Here is a 23,235-nt window from a genome sequence, read left to right as displayed (position 1 = left end):
GACGGATTAACGAACCGAGCACCGAGCTCCTTCTGTATAGTTTTCCGTTCTGGTCTTGCGTACGATGCATTTCACGCGTGGACGTAAAGGTTAAAGCGACTTCGATTGAGAAACTAGTTTGTTAAAGGAAAACAAGCCGAGGTAGCGTGAAGTGACACTTTAAGAGAGTCCTGGATAGACTCTATGGTCTAAGATAAATTTGGTCTTTAGCAATTTTGTTAAATATCAACGTCAAGAGTAGCAATACACAGCGTTGTACAGACGCGACGATTCTTTTTGAAAGAAGGTAGAAGTAACTGTGACAGAAGACATTTCGGCACGATATTTAATGATACCGATCGTGAAAGCGAGTCTTGACAGCGTGAAACGGTTGAAATTGTTCGTAGAATTATCGGGAGGCTAAGGTAAATACTGGATTCGATACATCGGTCCGCGACGTTCGACGGTTTTAAATAGCGTTACGGAGCCGATGAGTCAAGCCACCGAAATACCCGTATTTGCGGTCGCTTTACGCAGATCACGTCGACCAAAATATTCCACGGCTTGCACAGGTGCTAAGACACTTATTATGTGATGTAAATGGGAGAACGCGACGCGTCTAGGTGATATATGGTTACGCCGAGCACTCGTATTATGCGCCGATCCTCCTCTCTCTTCCTTATTCTTGTCTAATCTCTCACGTTTTCGCGATAGTTTCCATCAAATATTTAAATAAGTGTCAAGAAATTCTACTTTAGAATACGACTGCTTCCGTTCTCATCGAATTTGCTCGTAATTTATTTTACGATTCTTAAGCCTCGCTCGAATTAGCCAAGTTACCAGCATCGAAGTCTCTTTGAGAGTTTGAGTAACGTGACTTAAAGTGGATACAGGTAACGCAACGTTTAAATATTTTCTTGATACACTCCTTTGTCATCACGTCTTTCAGCAACGTGCCTATAAACGAACGGTAGCTGAAACAACGTCTGTCGTGACACGTGCTTCGCATCAGCGCAACAACCGTAACCGTGTTCTCGAGTCCGCTTAAGCGACACTTAATCCTTTATCAAGCGCGAGTAACTGGCATCGAGGCGAACGATTGACTCGATTAACCTTGGAGGATGTCGTTCATAAGCGAACCTGAAATAATGGCCGCGACTCCGGTTGCATAATAATCGACGCCGCGGCGTGGTTCGTTCGAGAGTGAAAGCACGTTCTCGCCGATGCGAGTCGGCCCGCATTAGAATCGTTGCCGGTTGCTGGTGAGCGCGACACCGTTACAAACCGCTCCGTAATCTACGTACGGTGCAGATAACGCGACGAAACGCAACCACCGGTCTACATTGGTTTTCCTCGCTGCCACGTTGCTCGCTCGTTTCTCCTGTACAACGATAAATCGGGTGAATAAACTCTGCTGGAATGTCAAACGACATTTTTATGTCCGCTGGACGAATTTTTCAAATTTGTAGGTAATTAACTTTTATGCCAGAATCGAGACAGATATTTTTTACTTAGTTTACTTTACTGTAGTTTCAATTCCTCGGTGTTACGCCGCGCGACTCTCTACCTGGCCCAGGTCACACACCGCGGGCCAGACGGACACCAGAGGTCCGCTCGTCCGCACGGCGTACCCTCATTATCCTTAAGCACCGTCCATAAATCATAGATTTACGAGAAAAGGTCCTTTAAACAAAACAAACATCTGGTCCCGAGGAGTTTCTAAACACTATTGTTTACTACGGCTTGGCAAGGGAAAGTTGGGTTTTTCCACGTACGATGCTTCCTAATAACAACTTTCTATCAAGGGCAGCTAAGACCCTTCCTAATCCACCAACCTTCGTTTAAACAATTAAAAACGAAGCCTATTCCCTCACTCTCCTAAATAACATCGGCTCCAACAAATCCGATGGTCCCGTGCGCTGGAGGGACCGATCCTTAGCCTTCCACCGAGACAGCATCGTCTCCCAACGGACTGATTCTACATCCTTCGAACGGTCAACATCCTTCGAGCGGGTATACACACCCGCAGATCAGTCACTCACTCATCTCGTACATACGCACCAGTGTAACTATCCTCGTTATAAGTTGTGGAATAAACGGTGACCTAACTTACTACTGTGTAATATTCAATCAACCACCTCTGTTATCCTACCCGAAACAGGGGAACGACTACTTCGCGGCGTCGATTCACCGAATCGTAGCGAGAATTTACGCCTCTCGCTGACGCGTTTTCCTAGCGACCGCGTCTCTCCGCGATCGGTCGTAACACTCGGGTTATTAAAAATTAGGTAGAAGTTAGGTAAACGTGTAATATATTTATCGTAATGTACGTAATATGGTGTTATATAACAAGATATCTTTCTATGCGTTATTAAATTGTACGCGAGACACCATTGACAAATTTACCGAACTTATCGTGCCATTGTCGCGAGAGTGACAGATCGAGCTGTTCTAATTTGGAAGTTGGACGTCGACCAATGGTCCCGAAACGTTACGAAAGACACGCTGCAAGCACCACGCTGGCCCAACTTAGACGTTACGTGATGCCTCCACGATCCTGCAACGCCCTTTTTCGTTTTATCTGCCGCGAAATCGCGAGATCTGTCGGAGTCGCGATTCCGACAACCCGAGGACGTTCTCGACGATCGACGAGCGATGCATCGATATATTTAGAGTCCCGTTGACGTGGATCGGGCGAAAAGCAGCAACGTTTTCGACGTCTGTTTATCGAGCTGTCTTGGCGCGAACGAGAAACGCGTGAAAATCGTTGACGAGCCTTGTTGACTTTGGTCGTTCTTAGCGCGATACCGAGAGAACTAGGTGAAATATGGATCTTTATTTTCTGATTTTACGAGAGCAATCGTCGTCTCTCTTATCGCTATTTTGCAACTTCTCGCCGAGTCTGGTTTGAAATGCGATCAAACTGAATTGCCAGCTTATGTCGGAGATCGAGCACTGCGGTTCAAAGCTGCTATTAAATCTCCCTGCCAACAATCGAAACTCCAATCCACGAATTACCAACATACGTTTCAACCACGAACATTCTTTCCAAATTCATTTCTCTCTCTCTCTCTCTCTCTCTTTATTTACCCATCTATCTAAAGATTCTCTGTGAATTCTTGAACCAAAACCGCCGCTATTAAACGCCTCTAACCAATGCCGGATGACGGAATCGTCAATTTTCGTTCAACGAACGTCGTCAAACACACCCAAACTCGGTGAAACTGGGCTGGAAAATCCGTGGACTTCCGCACGAACTCGGCCAGGCATAAGGTTTCGTGTCAATGCCGTGGCAACGGACTCGAACGACACCGTCCGTCGAGGCGACGCACGCCGCGCCGTGCAGGAACGAATCGCAGTGAGTCATCCGACTAATATTAGAAGGTGAGGAAGCTGCTTTGGCCCAGTCCCTCTCGCTCTTTCATTCTTTCTTCTTCCGTTCCGGCGGCTAGCAGCGCCGCCACCGAGTTTCACTCGTCCCGGCCCCGGCGAGTCTTCGGGTTCGTTGTTTGGAATGAGTAAACGCCGTGGAATTCGACGCTTCGAGCGGCGAGCGGCGCGCACAACCTGGGCCCGGGTTCTCTCAGCCTGCGGACAGGTGTAGCGCCAGCACCTGCTGCCTCTGTTCCGCGACTCCTCTCGCTTTGGACCGCTTACACGCGATAGACCAACTGTCCGAGATTGTTTTCACCGGATGATAAAGGTGAAAGAGATTTCCAAACTCGATGGTTGAGCATGTTTTCGAGCAAGTGGGTTACTGATTTCAGATTCTTCCGTCGAGTCATCTTGTCTAAGAATGTTGGCACGCTTGTTTCATATTACTTTGGTTTTCTTGCTGCGTTTAGAGCATAGCATAACGACGGAAGTGGTTTCCAGCGACTGTACGCGGTCGTTGATTACGTAGATTTAAAGGAAACGGAGTAAACTTGAAATTCCCAGGTGCTAGCTTAAAAACGGTGGAAACGTTTGTCGATATTCTCGATGAATAGATAATAATCGGCTACGATTTAGGAACCGATCGTTTGCAAATGAGTAGGTTTATGGGTTAGATGGTCATTACGAATATCGAGAGTAAGTATTTTGATAGTTTCTCGGTATCTAGAGAGAGAGAGAGAGAGAGAGAGAGAGAGAGAGACGTTTTTTCAGTCACAGGGTCGATTGAGCAGTCACGAAGTTAACGATCATTGGGAAGGTTTGCCTGCCTGATAATTCAAGTTCGTTATGTCTAATGATGTAATAGTAACGATCGTGTGATTTCGTTCAGGGTTCAACGTGGTTAGCATACTTGGCAATAAAAACTCTTTTCGTTTTGTTAATCATCAACTATATTGATCGATTTAACGTATAAAAGACAGACATATATATACACACACGTACATACATACATACACACGTATGTAATAGAAAACTTTGAGGCAGGATAAAAAAAAAGGTGTTAACAAGCATCGGAATTCACATGATTTCGATTGTTTAACAAAGTTATTATTACCCAAGTGAAATCAATTTTCACCGTGTGTAATCCCTGCGTGCATTCCACTTTCGTCATCTATTCCCTTGAAAAGCAGTTTTCAAATTTCTCTAGTCACTCTTTGCTATACGTTTCTTTCACCGCCAGGAAAACGAACGAAAAGAAAATAAACAGAAGAACCGAAGCGTTTCGTAATACCGAACGCGTGAGCGTGTCCTCCTAAGACGTTCCACGGAAGAACAACGGGTCCAAAAGCGTTCGAGGTAACGTAACGCTCCAGAATGATCTCAGCCCAGTCGAGAATGATCTCACTTATCCACGTTCCCGATTACGCTTGCAATTACACCGATCTCCCATCCAGATAAGTATCAGCAACCCCATCCAGTTCAATTAAAGGAAAGACCAGTCGCCGTTCAAGATTCACCAGTCTTTCAGCGAATCGTAACGTCGGCCGCAATCGTTTCAACGACTACCAAACACGCTTGTCGATCGGACGACCAAGAACCGATAGCGGTCAATGATAATAAACAGATGTGCCGGGAACACGATAAAACGGCACATAGTTGGTTAAAGAAGGGAGGAAAAAATAGGTCCGAACGAAACGTTCCTGCTGGGTTCGTCAGACGCACCTACCTTTCCCGATCGATCGAACCGGTTCGCCTTTACGACGAAACCAACAGCCGCCTCACGAACCGTGCCGGTGACGCACCGTTGTCGTCGTTCGAGGCCTGTTCACCAACCCGTCGTGCACTCCGTATCCCGATAACAGTCGACGATAATCCACGTGCGACCGCATGGAACCACCACTGTCCTCACCGGCGGATTTCGAGGCACAACGTCCTCGAGGACGCGACCGGTAACGAGAGGAAAGACTAGGCTGGTACACGGAGAAACAGGACCGAAAAAGGACGAAAAAAAAGATCAAGGGGAATTAGAAGAGAGAAAATTAATAAAAGGGAAGAATGAAGCGACGAAGAGGGAAGGTACAGTAAGATGGTAATAGAGGGAGAAAAGAATGGAAACGAGAAAAGAAAAGAAAAAGAAGGAAAGGGAGGAGAAGAGAAGAAATAGGTTATTCTCGGTTACGAGAACGAGGTGTTCAGGAGAGCGTTGGCACGCGGGTGCGACGTCCCCCGTGCCTGGCTCGTTTCGTCAACATTTCCGGTTGCGCTGTGCTACCACGATAGGGGGCCGGAAGTAAACACGATGCTGACCGTGTGATCGACCGAGCGTGCTCGATAGATCCGTTCACGGCGGCCGACGAGCTGAGACTGAACGGCTCGTCCCCACGGAACGCCCGATCGCGATCTACGAGTACTACCAACGCGAGGCCACGGCCCGGCTTGGCCATCGTGTGAGTGCCTTTCTATACGAACTTACTCGTGTGAGTGAGTGAGCGTACGGACCATCGCATCGGGAGGACTTGCCGAGGTACTCGGAGGCGCGCGCGCGCCATCAACATCGAGCAGGTACGTACACTAATGTTCAGCGCAATCGTTCGACCGGATTTTCCAAACTATTCGAAATTTTTCTTCAATTTCTTGATATTCGCCCCGTTTTTTAATTTGTTCGGTTAAGAAAGACGACCGATCGTATGTATTTCCGAGCTGGTTTAGTCGTAGTGTTTTGTGCTGCGCAACGAGCTCTTATCTCAGAATTCATTTTCGGACAATTCTTTGAAATATACTTGTCACGTTCCTTCATACATGACACGTTCAATAAATTTTCGAAGACGAATGTCGACAGATTCCATTTGGCCAGGAAGAAACAATAACTTGGTATTTCGGTAACACGCGCTTGTTAAGTTTCCTGCAACGAAAATGCTCGACGGGGTCAAAGAACCGTCGTTAATCATTTTCCTAAGGTTCAAAGCTGAAAGATCGGGAGCTCGACTAATTCGGTCGACGAATCACAGAAAATTGATCATTACTATGACAGTCTGATCATCAATCCTCGTTTTCGTTGTACGAAAAAAAAAAAAAAAAAAAAAAAAGAAAAGAAAATTACCGACAACTTTTGTCCATCCTCCCACGTCGTCCCGATTATATCAGTCTCGTCATAATGCGTGCTGATGTATTTGTTTTGCACACGTGTAACAGAAATTAGTAACTACTTAGCGAGTCTGCTCCACGAACGTATTAATAGATTCATGTATACTTGGTTTCAGATAAAATAAACACTCGTACAGAACGGACACCTTGTCTGTTGGTTAATTCTGTCCAGTCGACTATCGCACGCTTCAACTTTTTTAAACACGACATTCCCGTAAATTTCTTTTATCTACATCACGTTTCACCTTAAATTTATCACTTCGAACCCACCTTAAAATTATACCTAAAGTCCATGTTTGTAAAACTTTCAATTGTGTACAATATTTTATTTAAAATAAAAGAATACATCCCCGATATTTTGAATATAATAATTTCTTTCCGATGTGCAACGATCGAACCAGCAAAAGTTCTATCGATGGCGACCGACTCGAAAGCAGAAGTGATTCACCTCGACTAGCGCACTATAAGTGAAATCTTCGATTCGCGTTATGTCAGATCAGTAAACGATAAGCATTATCGACGTTACCAAGAATTTCGCGATTTTTCCAAACGAACCACGATGCTCGTACGGCACTGTAAGGCGAGGCATCCGTGTGTGCATCGAGCGTACGTACAAATGCAGTCACGTACACGTGGAGACACGTACACGTGACTGAGAGCCAGCCAATGAGTCACCTCTCGTTGGTAACACGCGCGCGCGAGTTCGCTGTCGCGAAGCTTCCTTTTTTCTTTTTTTTTTTTTTTTTTTTTTTTTTGAAAGATCAATGACGAATTTTCCATTGATAAGAACGATATCGCGACAATAAACAATAGGTTGATTGATCGTACGTCTCGATTCCACGAGATATTAACCCCGTCACGTGAAACGTCGGATGTCGATCTGGAATTGCTAAGAATACCATTCTAAGTGTTCCATATCGCACCAATTGTCTATAATTTTGCAAAATTTCCGAAATTATGTTTGCGAGATAAACACGATTAAAATAATTTGCGTTAAACTTTCGAACGAGTACACGTTCCGACGTGAAAATCGCCAAAGTTCGCACCGAACGACCTCCGCGTAAGTCGACTCGTTGTTTGCGAAAAATCTTCGTGTAAAATTGCGAGTGAATACTCGGATTCGCGGAATACGAGACGATCGAGTTTAGAAAAATTCGCTGAGCACGCGTCGACGCTACCCGACGAAAATTATTGCGAGGTCGATGTTGTCACCTGCGTTCCTGTCTCGTGCGACGCGGTGAAAGTTCACGCGACGTCCATCCATTCGGACGACTGGAAATCGTCGCGTCCCGAACCAAGCGTCTCTCTCCGTTTACTCAACGCGGCGCCGACCAATATGCTATTATTATCGTTCGTGCTGTTTTCTTTTCTGCCTCGTTTCTGCCAATGGCGATTTTCCCGATCGTGGCCATGAATTATTCATCCGACGACCTACCAACGATACTTTTTGTCTGTTTGATGATCCTTAAACCGTGACGCTTACAATTAGAGTTTATTAGTTCGAGTTAGATATTGGTGTAATTGACCAATGACGGTATTTAAAAGACGCAGCAATATATATAGCGATTCTATCTTTAGTCTCTTTTTCGATTGTTTGTATTCCGCTTTTGGAATCATAAGCGAGACTTGTAAAGCGACTGTTTTAGAAAGAAATCTTTTCTCCTTCCATCGTAGAAGGTTGTCTTTGTTTTACGATCGTTTTACGGTTCGCGTGAAAAGCGATTTTTCACGGATCGTACGAGATTGTTCCGATGAATCGAGTCACGGTAATTGTTTTTGTTCAGATGAAATTGAGAATCGTTCTCTTGACTCGTCGATAACTGGGTTGCCTCAATTTTACAAGAATGTTCTGTACTTCGATTAAAAATGACTTCCTTATCTTGCTTTATATATTAATCGTTCTATAATTAGATTAACTAGAAGACTGGTGTAAGTTGAAAAGAACCAGATAATTTTCAAACGAAATCTCGATATACATTAAGATTCTTTCTTACGGCGTTCTAAATCAGGTTTTGTCGATCTGTTATCGATCGGTGTAAACTTCTTTTCTCGAACCGGTATCGGACAAGAAAAGAACGAAAAATCAGAAAACGGAAATTTCATCAGACATTGGTCGCATGGTTCTAATCGATTCGAACAGTGGCGGATCGCTACTGTACTTTTTGTTTAAATTTATCCGCCGACCACATCGAATTATCGTTATCGAATTATCGAGTTGTCAAGTTTAATCGATGCGCTTATAAATTCTTGATCAAACCATTCGTTTAGATAAGATTGCCCGTATCGGTGTACTTGTACATAAAATGCTCGTCAATCGAAAGAAAGAATCGTTGTACGTGAAAGATAAAAATTTTCGAAATCACATCACGAATTTAGGAAGAGAAAGAAACAATCTTAGATTGCGTAGTCGGTTGCGCGAAATGTGCACGTTTGCACGATTGCGTCGAATATCTGTGAAACGAAAAACACGCTGCAGATGAGGAAAAGCAGAAGTAAATGCGAATGACGCGATGCGTCTCTGTCATTTTCACGGTATGACGTTCCTTGGTAACAAATATTCTCTAGAATATAACGATACATGGTGTAATCATTTTCCTATGTACTTGCGCCATTAAAACAATAAAAATAACTCATACACACGTAGAGACAGACGTGTCTTCGTAGATCAAACAACTATTCGAACGAAAGTATCCATTTCGACGGTAATCGCAAAGCTATATTTTTATCTTGAAATTTTATTTCACGAATTCTTGCGTCTATCTTTACGCGTTTCCTGCCTCGAAATCATTGCAAGCGTTTTGCCCGTTTATCAAATTCATTGACAAAAATCTTCACCTGATCTTAAATCGTCTAATCAAATTGGCGTTAGGCGAATTTCATCGAGATATCCGCGTGTATGCGCAGATGTGCAACCCGGTTTCAGCGTGGTCATCTACTCCGCGCCAAAGATAGAGTCTGACATCATACACAGAAGCATCACTCGGGTCGAACGAGCGATAAACATACTTGCACACACGATACCTCTGCACGCGGAAGGTTTACGTTGTCTGTTAGAACTGTCTCAATTGACATCTTCCAATGCACTCTGATGTTTCGTGAGAAATCGTCGAAATAACGAAAATTGGCACTTCACCGGTAAAGATGCTTGAGAATCGTAGAGAAAAAGGGTTGGAAAGCAACAAATTTCCATTTTTAAGTAGGATATCATGTCGAAAAGTGGGCTGTAAGATGGTGAAAATTCCAAATACATTTCGAAACGAAAGGTATTCGATGAAGGAGGTTTGAAATTTTAATGGATTTTAATGGATTTTGACGGATTGAAACAGAACGATCGACGGATGAATTTCGAATCAACAGCGCGATCATGTTCCTTGGATCGTGTTCATCTTGGTTTCACGAATTTCACTTTCGATCGTTGAAATCTTATCGAATCGAACTCGGTAAATTTAGAAAGACCGTATCTTTGCCACGATTTCGTTTTATTATTTGTCGCCTGCTTAAGCCGTATAGTAGCTCGTAACACTTGCCGTTACTCCGATAACGCACAGAGTATACAGCCTCGATCGCGTGTAAACATGCGTCTTTGTGCTATCAACCTGACGTCACCTAGCGTACAGTGTACAGATAATAAAAGAATGGATTTGATGGATGCCTTCACGGCATTACGTTGAATTCTTTTTTTCGTAGATCATCAAACAAAGTGGCTCATGAATTATTTATGCGCTCCACTAAATCAAACAACGTTGACAAATACTGTAACAACGAGGATCCTAAATGCAGTCAACGAATTACAAGATACGTCCCACGCAACTTCCTCATTCACACTTCGCTTTCCAACCAATTTATCGAATCAGCCAAGCTCGATTATATCAAACTTCATCATCTGTTTCTAAAAAAAAAAAAAAAAAATAAACGCTAATCGTCCACTGTGATACTAAAGTTAAGAAATTTTTCAAGAATGCAGTTAGTCGGTTTAGCTTTTCACTTGGCTTAACGTTAATATCGCAATGGTTCGTCGAGTCGCTTAAAATTCGCTCGAGGAATTCACTCGAATGGCTGAATCGACGGAAAAAGGAAGAAGTAAAGACGTAAAGAATACGAGTTCCAGAAACGCTGATAAAGATCGATGGTCAGGCAACGCGATCGATATGATTAAACGACGAATCGCATCCTTCTCTTTCTTTCCTTCTTTTTCTTTTTTTTTTTTTTTTTCGACTAAAGAACGTTTACAGCCGAGTCATCGATAGTCGAACGACAAGCGGAATGCCGCGAGCGCGAACGTGGTCGATAGAAAGTGGTTCTCGAAGCGGCGCGGCGGAGTGGCGTCACACACAACTTGACTCACCGATTCTGCGTGTCGTAGCTCAACTCGCTTGCCCAACGGCCGACCGCGGTATTTATATTTATGCCGTTGACCAGCCGGCCCGTATACTATTTCCGCGGTAATTACGTATTCGAACCGCGTCCGAGTTTCATTACGCGACAGTCCGATCGACAATTCGCGAATATAGGCTGCGGATATCGATCGATACGGATCGATATGGGTGCAGTGTGCTTACTTAGGACGCGATCGAGGTTCGATCACTTTGTTCTTCTTCGTGCTTGATCTGGTGCATTTCAAAAAGCTCGGTCACTTTACGCTTACATGAATGGAGTTGATATTCAGATAAGATTCAAACGGCAAGACTCATTCGGTTCTTTGAATACTATCGATAAGCTGATAATCCTTGGGCAATTGCAACATACAATGTAACCACTAAGTGTCACGCGAGAAGGAAAAATGCACCATCCGACGATTATGAATCACAAGCTGAATTTCGCACGACGATGTCACGCTTCTAATTAACCCGAGACCGACGTTATCTATTAAAAATCACGCAGGGGTATCCCGATCCGTAACGATCTTCCTTCTAACTGAATACGAATTCATCATCTTTCTACGTAATCCTTAAGGCCATATATATTATAATATCAAGGCTATATGTTTTAATTCTAAGGCTATATAGTTAATCTAGTAAAGGAAATTTAAAATAGAAAGGAAATTGAAAATAATTTACGTTCTTATAAATTATACATTTGAAAAAAGAAAAAAATTCGAGGGTACCATTTTATCAAATATCCACGAAAGAATCCTATTAATATGAAAATCAGATGCTACGATTTAGCCTCGGATCGAATAAATCTTAAATCCTGAGCAACTGATTTAAAGTATTTTATCGTAAAATAAATAATATTAAGAGATACGCGACGGAAATCCAACTTGATAAAATATCGAAGGAAGAGAAGAAATGTGAAAGTAGCCCGACTCACCGAATTTGAATCTCTTGATCCTCGGCAGCGTCGCAGTAGTGCAACCGCGCGTCAAGGCTGGCATGGTGCTCTCTCTCTTCAACAGCGTATTTGGACGTGATAAGCTGGACGATCCTTCCACTTTCGGAACAGCGGCTCGTTTGACAACTCTTTCCTCGGTGCCAGTCACCTCTACGGCTAATGAACGCATCCTTCGTTCACTCGTGTAATCTCGTCACGCATACGGTGTGTGTCGTTAAGCCGGACGAATAATGCGTCATTAGCGAATTTCAAAATTTTCCCGTTCCACAGTAACAGGTGGCCACGCGAACCAATTCGGGAACTAATCGTTTCGAAGTGCTTTTGCTACGGTTATTTTTCCGCATTTTACGACCTACTGGAGCACGATGGAATTTTAATCGAATAGATACTAAATACATAATCGTATAAAAATGTTTGTTTGCCTGTTTCGTTGTGTCGAAATTTTTATTTAAAAAGAGAAAGGATAGATATTTGGTTGTGCAGGGAATAACGTTATTGTGAACGTTTGCTCGTTCGAAGAATCTTACAGAGAACCAGGTATCTTTTAACTTCTAAATCTTTTGCTTCAAATGACTAGATTGGATTAATCCTTAAAACAGGCGCGTTAAAATCTTTCAATTTAAACGCTGCTCGTCTGTTTTCGCTAAAATCACCGAAGAATCGATTACTTATGGCAACATTACACGCGTCTGCCACCAGAGGGGCTATTGTTCGCGCAAGTTCTTGCTCTACCATCGATTCTTTCGTATGTAACTTTCCTTAGTCACAGCCAGACTCGTTCGAGTCGATACTTTGACGTATTTCTAGACTACTTAGCCAAGTTTAACTTCACTAACGTTGGAATTTTCTCGAATCGGAGACCCCGCCGCCTCAGTTATGTTATTAATAAATTTATCAACAGGTCTACGAGGATGTGAATCTCCTACGTTCAACGTTTTCTTTCTGCTCACGAATTGCTGATGCTCGCATTGCGAAATGTATCGCGACGAAAGAATTTGTTGATCTAAGAATTTCCACGTGAAAGCAAGTTCGGCTGGACGTTTGCTTATTCGACGATGACACGCTCGATCGTCGGACGCGAACGAAAACGAAAGCACTGTAGCGTATTTTCGGCAAGGGAACGACCTCGAAATGAAATTTACTCGACTTCGAGGTTGGATCGTCATTGAGAAGGCACGTGAGACGCAGATGTTGCAGCTGAACTTGTTATAGAAATGCATACGCATGGAAGTCGCTTCGATGAATTTTGATTTATCGTCATCCAAACGTTTCCATCCATTTGAAATTTCTACTCAGGTATCGTGACACGTATACTTTACTTACGCGTACAAAATGTCAATCGATTATTCATCGAGTTATGACTGAACGTTAGTTGCGATCTAAAGAATGACTGTGCGATGCCCAGTACGACGCTTGCTTCAGATAATACGTTCTATTTTCTAAATATGACCAACCGTTTTGTTTTCGAAACATCGAAACTCCTACGTCAATCTGCAAACGTCATCCGCTGTAAACGAGAACTGGATTCTTCGTTTGTTTTAAAGAATTCTCATCTATTTGACGCATTTTTAGACAATGACTGGGGGAATCACGCGTGAGGCAATCAATGTAAAAACAAGAGTGAAAAATATACGTACTTACGTAATATCGCGTTATCTATGATGACGGAAGCGGTAAACACTATCGAGTCCGCAGATACAAATATTTTAATAAACTTTAACGAAACATTCCAACAAAGACTCACGCTCTTTTATTTTTTATATAAAAATATATAAAAATTCAAGACACTCTGAGTTAATTAACGCTGACGATATTTTGCGTATTTCCGGAAAGCTCTTTATCGATAAATAAAGATCCCCAACAAACTAGAAACTATACTTCGCAAAAATTTTCCATCGTATCCTCGACTAATTATTCTTTATAAACATGAAATACACGTTTTCTACTATCTAAAATGTTATCTTAAAATGTAAAGTTACGATTCCAAACAGATGGAAAACTACTCGCCACGGATTTTGATCGTATTCCGAACCAATAAAATTCCTACAGATATCATGCTCAAATAGTCAAAACGATAGTCGCGATAATTTGTCAAACTCGTTCGAGTTCGCGGCTTAACGACGCACACGGCACATCACGGTCCACGTGGACCGCTATAGTACTCGCAGGACTTACTCATCGACGACGGCCTCTTCACAGACTTTCCGGCGAGCAACAGCCCCGACGATGCTTTGCCACGATGGTTGACCGGCGACTGCGCCGCTCCACGATTCGCGAGGGATATCTTTGCACTCATCCTCGCGGAGGCTACCGTTTCCTGCGATCCTGACTCACGTACCGGGAAGTGGAGCTCGGAGGTCGCGCTGGCATGCCACCTCGTTAAATCAAGCTAGACCTTCTGGTCGCTGTCGTTGTTCGATCCGGCCACTGGTATGTTTTTCTCGGTCCTCCGTTGTTCTCCTCGGAGCTACTTGAGGATCTACAAATGAGCAGCGTAAGACTCTGCCTTGAAATGATACGATTTTGGCGAGGTTAGAGGTTCGAACGTTGTAGCATGACAAATGAATCGTGTGTACCATTGTTCGAGTCCACTTATTCGAACGTGAACTTTTATTATTTGAACGACAAATCACTGAGATTCTACTATATAAATTTTAGTAATTCGAACTTTGTTCTTTGAGATCAACGATCTCGAGCAAATGAAGTTCTATCGTAACGATAGTAACAACTATCGTAGAATTCAAAGAGCAAAAGTTTGTTACATCGTTTTGCCAATCTTCTAGAATAGTAATCGCAAACGTCGTGAACTCCTCAGCAAATCTGACAGCCCCGATTCTAAACAAGTGCACGTAACCACGAAGCTCATGAAAATCAGGCTGACACGTTTCTTGAGAAGTCTAGGGTACAGCTTCAAACGCGGTTTATTTAACCAGAAATCATTCGATGTTAACACCTACCAGGAAGACGAGATCAAACGTTTGCCAGACATGTTCCGACGTTGTCCAAACGAAAGTTGTTCGAAAAGGCACGCAGGTCTTGGTCGATCTGAAACTAACACGCATTCCGGTTATTAGAATCACCATCTATCGCTGGAAAACTGAGATGCAAGATTTTGACGGATGGTAATAGGCTTTTTCATCGATATTTACCGATTTGTAAATTACAAAGCTGCGACGACGGAATCACGTACAGGGAAGTGGGAAATTGGAGGTCAGACTGCTTGAAATCACGACGGGCCTTCCGTTAACGATCTTTTAGCTGGTCCCTGTTCAGGAATTACCATATTTGACGTATTAACCCTGGACCAGACTTCCTGTCTACCAGCGTTCTCTTACTTCGTTCGCTTATCTGAAAGAATTGGGCACGTGGTCTTCTTTCACACAGTTCCAAGAACTTATCTATGATCTACGATCGATTTACACGTTACCGATGCTGTTGGCGTTTTACTGGCACCGACCTAATTCGTTAACGAGTTGAAGATGTTTTTTAATGATTATTATATCCAGAAGCCTCCGGCTTCTTTGAAACTCGTTTTTTCGAAATATTCTTCGTGTTTTCACCGAGAGAGAGACTAGATAAATTGTCGAGTGAAAGCTATCTATTAAAAACATAATGATAAAACTATAGCTATCTATACGTGATGCAAATTTGCGTGTGATCAGTGGAACATTTTCAGATACGAATTTCTAGTCGTAATGATTCATCGATTACAAACAATATGTGGACAAAACACGACTTACTCTGACTCATATTCTTGGAATAGATTAATCAAACTAAATACCCATTGCTCGTTATTGAGTAATTCCTTTTTCTCTCTGGACTCTCGACAAATAAATAGAAAGCTCATTCACACTCAATCGTCATCGTTTATTAACCAATAATATCAATGAATCGACAAATAATATATTGTAGGTTTTACGGTTGTATGTAAATATTATTCACAGTTCTACCTCGAAAAATGATGAATCGTAAGATTTTTCCTCCGATAAGATTATGTAAGAGGGGCCGGCTACCAAATATAAAATGAAACAGAGTCTCTGTATTTTTACGAGCAGGTGTGAAGCAAAACAGGAAGAATGTTTCATTCTTTTCATCCGGTTTACGACCAAATAAGGAAAGATCAGTTGATTCTCTGGATGGTGGAGTTCCATCCGGCCATGAGAAAGCGTCAGGTCACCGGGAACAATGTCCGCGGGTGATCCGTGCAAGAATAACATCGACAACGGAAAAACACGACGAGGGACAGCAGCCGGGAGCGCGTTGACTCGCTTGACTCAGACGTCGGCCACCGGCGGACCTTGAAGAGGGAACAGGAACTTGACAGGCTCCGCGCCAAGGCGAGCCAGAATCCCGCGCGTCTCTTTGTCCCAACTTTCTGTAGCATTAACGCAGCATCCGCGAGTTTATCTCCATTATTTTTGTTAAGTGCCGCAGACACGAACTGATCGAAAGAACCTGATTAACAGCGTGTTCGGAAAAAGATACAACTCGTATCGGAGATCTTTCTTTTGCTGGCCAATGGAGGGGAGCAGGAAGTGGACGTTTCAAAGGTAGCCTTATGCGCCAAGATTTATGCTTTTGCCTGTATTTTACGGTATATTTGTGGTGGTTCGGCAAGATGGTTTTGTAAGGAGAATTTCGTACGTCTTTGGAGATGTAAGTTTGGGCAAGTTCGGAGAAAGGCCAGATTTATCAATTACGAGAACGCGTCGATGTGGAGCCAAGTTAGATCTACATCAGGCAACAAGTTATCTTTTCAATTACACGTTTAACTAATTTGATCTAATCAATAAACGAAGGCAATTATATTCAACCAATTAATTTTCATTTACTCTTCCTTGCTCCATATTCGTACAAATTGTTTAAATCCTAATATAAATTATAATCCCAAGCGACAAACTACCTTTTCGAGCGAATCAACGATGAAACCACTCGACGACAAAGAATTGGGAAGATCGATCGTTTAATAAACCACATCGTCGATTATTCTAGCCTAGAAAGATGAAAACATGAGCGGAAATCGCGGACAACGCGGAGAAGTCGAGTGAAAGAGGCGGTCAGGGAACAAAAGGACAGCGTGGAGCGCAGAAAGAGCGAGTAGAAATGCCGCCAGTTCTACAGGCCCCCACTCAAGGGTCGCGCGCTCTGTGCCGCGTATTTAAATAGAATTCAAGCCTCAAGGAGAAAACGCAAGGCTGTGGCAAGGACTCCGACTGTTTTATGCTTCGCGCCGGATCACTGCCACCGGTGAAACGGGCTTAAACGCGGCCATCTAAACGCGCGAAAGTAACTCATACATAATTAATCCCGCTGGCCGACAACCGGCCGAGAGATCGAGATCACGCGGCGACGTTCGGCCGCCTCCCGTATTCCTGTCTCCCGGTTCGATTTATGCTCCTCGTTGAATAATTATCGATACCAACGTGTATGTGATATTTTACAAGATAAACAGCCGTATTAACGATAAGTGGGAAACAAAATGAGAAAGTAATTTCGAGTCTTGGGTGATTCGGGATGATTTTGAGATAGAGTTTCGCAAGATTTTTTCGAAAGAAACGATCGAATTTCGTATAATCGGGATGGATAAAGTGTTTTCGATCTTTAAGCTACCATAACCGTATGGAAATCGAGCATGATACAATAATTCCTTGGCTAAATTGCGGCACGACGAATTCATTAGCGTCTCGTTCCCACAATTAACGCGTTTGCAGTAGCATTTTAGCGCGACGTGATTAACATGTCCATTGTGACGGCGATTAACATCGAGATGCATATTCTCGCGATTGCACAACGATATCGAACGGTGTGCAGCATAACTTCGGACGAATCAATACCGAAGACAAAACTGCCAGCCGCGACGATATCGAGCGGCAACGGTTTCGCGTAACTGGACACTGAGTGCACACCTTAAGGCCACTTTATAACGCAACAGAACCCTGCCACTACCGCATTACTAGGTATGCACAGTGCCGCAGCCAGTTCACCAGGCTATTACTTACCGATACTGTTATTACCGCGCAACCAAAGCGAGACCTCCGTCATCCGCTTAATGATTTACCACCTTAACGAACGATAACCGGAATGCCGAGAGGCCATCGCGAATTCCCATTTAGAATTCGACCGGATCTTCTTGTTCCGGTAATTTTTATGATTTGCTATATTTTTGGAAATATATAGAAATCGACCAACTTCGTATAGAAATTCATTTGCAGTTGATACGTAACTCTGTTACTCTACCGTAAATGTCATCGGATAGGGTAGAATGAAGTTACTCGAAGGAGACTATTTTAAGTTGAATGTCGCATGGTATACTTGGTGGGTAAAACAGGTAAAGGCGAGGTCACAGACCTTTGACACGAAGCAGTGTTTAAGGTCACGTGCGGAACGTCGCAGCGGCCTTGGTGGTGCACCTAATGTCGACGGCGGTCGGGATGTTTGCTTAGACTTTCAAGCCTCAGCTTTTCGATAAGATACCCTTTGAAGATCTTTCGTTAACGATCGTTCATCTGCTTTATCAAGACAATCGATTATTCGATGATGGCAATAAATAAAACAAAGAACAAAAATTGCACGATAAAGTCATTGTTTCGTCGAAGATGATAATACAGACGTTAAGAAATAGAAATCACTAATATGAAAGATATCGCGATTGAAATGTTGCGCAACGTTTGTCTTTCATGAGTTAATTGGGGCTCGATTATGTTAATCTCCTCGTAAAGTTCGCCTCTCGTGGGAGGATCAGCAACGACACCAATTATTCTGCCTAATAAATACAGCCGTAATAAATCCGGCAGTTTACAAGCGGTGCAGCTCCACCGTCGAGGGTGGAATTCCACGATTAATGGGTTAACGTGGCGCGCGTATCTCTGGCCCGCATCTGCGTCCACGACACGCATTGCGAACACGCATTGCACAGAAGACGCGTTTCGCGTAGCGAACCATCTATCTCGAAAAATCTCGAGAGCGTATCGGAGACGCAAATCTTTTTTCCGGCGAACGCATGCTAATTTCAGTTCGCAACCCCCTTCGATCGTAGATCACAGCCGGTTGATCGTGGCCCGACCAAACGTTTTCCTCGTGTGCAAACTCGATTAGGGCAACCGATTTTCGCGATAGAGATCGTGAGGCGAATTGGGGACAATTTTGAAGTGTTTGTGAGTCGTTGGATGGGTTTCCGTCAACTTCTTTCTTCTCTAAACGAGTGCACGGTTCCACGTTTCGTGAATTTTTGATAACAGATTTAGCGAGCCATTTTTTTTAACAGCCTAAACTTCGCGAGTACGTTACATCTTTTTTAGTAAAATTACATCTTAACGGTGCATAAAGAATGCATGAAGATGGCCCGTGTGAAAAGCTGAGAGCCACTGAGAATCTATATTTGCATTTCACATCCCTATGCGGCGTGGCAGCACTATAATTCGTTGAACTAAATAATTGAGCTCGAAACCGAGGCGACAAATTTAATTCGCCAACATCGTTAGCTAGCATGCACGTCGCTTATCGATCACAGATCGAAACAGATACGAGTCGAACGATCGTTTAACGAAACGATCGCTGTTTAAATGATTCAGTTTCGAAGTGGAACAGCGAAGAAATTTTCTGGAGCATCGAGAAGGCTAAATATATTAACGAGCAGCCAAAGACCTTCGCTACGTTATCGCCCGATCTCTGATATTTCTAACGATCATCCTGACGTCATGAAACGAGATTGCATGCGAATCTTCTAATTGTAACGCTGGTTAGACGCCGTCATGACGCCAATAATAATCCTGACATCATCGTTCGCTTTTTATCTCTACCAAGGTGGCGCAACAATTAATTTAGTTTCAACTAGCATACGCGATAATATCGATCATTGCTTGGACTGCGGACAATTGTGCAATCTCTGCAGGTGAAATGCAGTTGGAATACGTTTTTGTAAAGAAACAATGATTTATCGAGGCGGGGGTAAGGTGGAGGATAGCGGAAACGACAGCCTTAAGGAGGTTCGTCTGGATCGATACATCGAAGCTTTCGACGACCACTTTCGACCTTCCCAAGTTAGGGACGGTTGACGATGCTTCTTGTACGAGTTAAGTTGTTGGACTTTGCGAGTTGCGCTCGTAAAATATTATATATCGCGGAATATTTCTAAGAATAGTCGTATAGTTCATCATCGACACGATCCTGTTTACGTAAATTAAAGTTCGCGAAAACTTCACTCGAAGAAGTTAACCAAGCTAGCCTCGATCTTTTCTTTTACAGAAAAATAAAATAAAATAATAAAAGACGGAGAATTATTGACTAATTTATAAAAGAAAGAAATATCTTCATTGTTACGTAGTCGAGCAATTAATAAGTTACTACTTCGAGCTTCCTAATTCGTAACGATTTTCCGAAAAAGTCCCTTTTCCTAGCTGCGTCGCTCTTCCAGCTACTTGGCGACATTGCCTTGTACGATTTTACGATAGAATAAAATTGGCCGTTTCCAAGAGGAAAAATAAACAAGTTACCCTCGAACGAGCTACCGTAAATTCTTCCAGCGAATCGGATTCCTGCGCGATCGTTGCGCAAGTATCGCGTCGTGGGGGGCTGGCCGCAGCAATTAGGGTGGCATACGGAGCGTATTACCAACATAATCAAATCACATGGACCCTTGCAGCTCCGTTATGCCCGTTGACAGGCTACAAAAGGGGGATGGCCACCCTCTCGAGCCCCCGAACCGGGTCCTGGTCGCCTCCGCCTATTGGCCTTGAATGCCGGTTGATTCATCTGTTTGCTTTTTATTATCTCGCCGACCACCGGAAAGCACCAGCTATCTAGCCGAGGGTGGCATTAATCAATTGATGGGATCAGCCACGGTGATGACGAACGCGAGTGCGTATAAACGATGATCGCGTCCCGGAACGATTTTCGATCAACCGGAAAGAATTATAGAGCAGAAATCGACGATTCGTTCGTTTGGACAGATTTCCTACGCATCGATCGTTTCTCTCTCTCTCTCTCTCTCGTTTTTCTTTTCAGAATTGAATTTTTGAAGATATAATTAAATTTCTTACAGAAAGAATTATGGGATAATCGAAATCCTTTCAGGATCAAAATTTGCAATTAGAGTTCGTGATGAGGAAACGAAACGCAAAGCTGAACCTTACAAATGAAAACTATCTTAATTACGTTCGTCTTTGAGATCGAATTTTTCCTATTTTCCTTCCACTATCTATCTTCGTAACTTGCCTATCGATACAAAACCAAAGCGACAGTGTAGGATCAAAACGTTCTACTTGTGCCTCGATCATATCAAAAATAACTTTTACCAGTTAAAAATAATTCCATTTCATCGATGCAGTGGAAGATAACAACCAAAACAAATTTCGTTACCTTTCTAAATTTCGAACGACACTACGTTTCAATTTTCTACTTTTAAGTCGTCGTCTGTTCCAAGATTTCTAATGTCTACACACGCGCGCTGAGAGATTTCTCGTACCTTTCTCGTGTGAGTATCGAAGCGTGACGGAGCGCGGTTCACCGCACGACTTTCGACGTGGCCTGCTCCGCGAGCACTGTTTTCTAAGACATCACGATAGACCGAGGGTTGCGCGGCATTCCACCCCCATCGCGTCCCGTGACGTCGTAACGCGAACGTGGTGTCCATGTGGTGTCCTAGGCAACCCGGCATTCGTGTGTATATCCATTCTACCATCTTTTTCCCACTTCTTCTGCTCTCTTTGTCTTGCTTCAACCCTCTTTCACCCCATCGCGATGTCTGTATCTTCTGTTTTCGTTTGCTGCCGTACGTCTCATCTAAACAATTCAATTTTGTCTTTTATTCTCCCTTTCCTTTTTCTGTCTCTTTATTGTATCTTTTTAATTTTTCACGTCTCATTCTTTTCACATTCACGTAGCGACGCTTATTTTCGTACTCTTTCAGTTTCTCTTCTTTTCTTGCCACGTGTTCTTCGTTGTTTAATACTTTTTTGGATTCCTAAGATGGAATTTTGTAGTATTTCGTTTTTTAGGTGTTTTTTTTTCTTTTTATATCTTTTTAAATAGCTTTGTCGAGGCGAAGCACGCGATCTCGCGTGGATTCGCGTCTGCGTCACTGCTGCAACCATTCGAACACAGGCGCGCGCCAGATAGAGAAATCGATCCAGTCACCTGCCTTCGCACCCCCGCGATTACGTCCCCTTTATCGTCAAGTTGCAGTCCTACACTGGTCCCTTCTTCTCCTCCAAACATACCAGAAACTTTTATCAGGTAAAATACGTTTCTACTATCGTTTTATCGACCGCAACACGCGTTCGTTTAATTTCAATCGCACCGCTACCCTAAAGCAATTTTGTAATTTAATTGGGTACACGGATTTGTTCGATTCGATCGTTTCGTATTTCGTCCCTGCAAATATTCGAAAATCACCGATCGAGATATCGTTTGCTCTGTAATTCACCTGCCTTTCAACAGTTTCTTTCTTCGATCTCGCAACAATTCTTCTGGCTATCGATACATTAAATTTTTATTTCCATTCTTCTACATCATCAGAAAATAAGAATTCTCGAAAGAATACGTGTTAGTCACGTTTCCACGTAAACGACGTGGCTACGTCACAATGAACAGATTGCTTTGATTCGATTGTTATGACACGTTGACGGGTCGAAGGCAGGTGTCGACGAGATCGATCGGCCTAGCGCGTATTACAGGATACGGAAGGTATATTTAAAGGTAGGTTCCGGTGTCGTCGTAGATATATTTCGATTAACAAGCGGCTCGGTCTGGCGATCGAACATCCGCGCGCAAAGTGCACGTATTCCGGAGAATGACTTCACCGCTCGCAAGTGTGCATCGTATTTAGATGATATCGATTGCTAGTCGTACGTCATAGGTCGGCCTAGAATCGACCCCTCGTGACACACTTACAGTCTGGTTCACGGTGCTTTAGCACGAAAGTCGCTACGAAATCCGTGGGATTGTTTAGCTCGACAACTGTTGCGGATGATCAAGGAACGACTTTTTACAGCTACGAATCGAACAAAGTAATTTCCTTCTTCCCTCCCTCTCAAATTTCCTTCCTCTGTTCTATCTTTCTCCCCTCAGTTCCGGAAAAATGGGTTCCATTAGCCTGGCTCTTTAAATAGATACAGTGACGTAATACACGAAGATGATAGGAGAAAAATAGGGCAGGTACACTTTTCTTTGTTTTCTGACTTCGCTTTGTTCGCTCGTTTTTATTATTCAATCGTTTTATGATCAGAAAATCTTAATATGGCATAATCGTAGAATAAAAACAACCGGTTAGATCGAAAGATGTAAAGTAAGGAAATTATAGAATCTCGAATCACCGATTCAGAGTCGGATATCTAAAGTTTAGAATAGACCACTTGATCACCAATGTAGACACGTGACTATCTTATCAACGCTTCGAAACGTTTTCCG

General features: G+C 43.1%; 1 protein-coding gene across 5 annotated transcripts in view; it reads right to left on the bottom strand.

The window, feature by feature from the left end:
• LOC117204989 (dual specificity protein phosphatase 10) overlaps positions 1-14,993 on the bottom strand; it is a 60,684-nt gene extending 45,691 nt beyond the window's left edge. For 2 of the 5 annotated variants that reach the window (XM_033442966.1, XM_033442965.1), the window contains exon 1: positions 5,081-5,456. Coding sequence is in view for 2 of the 5 variants with exons in the window: in XM_033442964.1 (XP_033298855.1) it covers positions 9,771-9,777; positions 11,808-11,979; positions 14,005-14,125 (300 nt within the window). In the remaining 3 variants the exon portion in view is untranslated. Of the gene's footprint in view, positions 1-4,468; positions 5,054-5,080; positions 5,457-9,770; positions 9,778-11,807; positions 11,986-14,004; positions 14,309-14,786; positions 14,881-14,978 lie in introns of those variants that run through there. The other 3 variants (XM_033442964.1, XM_033442963.1, XM_033442967.1) reach the window with 3 other exon arrangements.
• Positions 14,994-23,235: the final 8,242 nt, after the last annotated feature.

This window comes from Bombus bifarius, unplaced genomic scaffold, assembly GCF_011952205.1.
Source record: "Bombus bifarius isolate JDL3187 unplaced genomic scaffold, Bbif_JDL3187 scf7180000007986, whole genome shotgun sequence".
Classification (NCBI taxonomy): Eukaryota; Metazoa; Arthropoda; class Insecta; order Hymenoptera; family Apidae; genus Bombus; species Bombus bifarius.
Note: the sequence above shows the minus strand (reverse complement) of the source record. Positions and strands in the feature narration are given on the sequence as shown.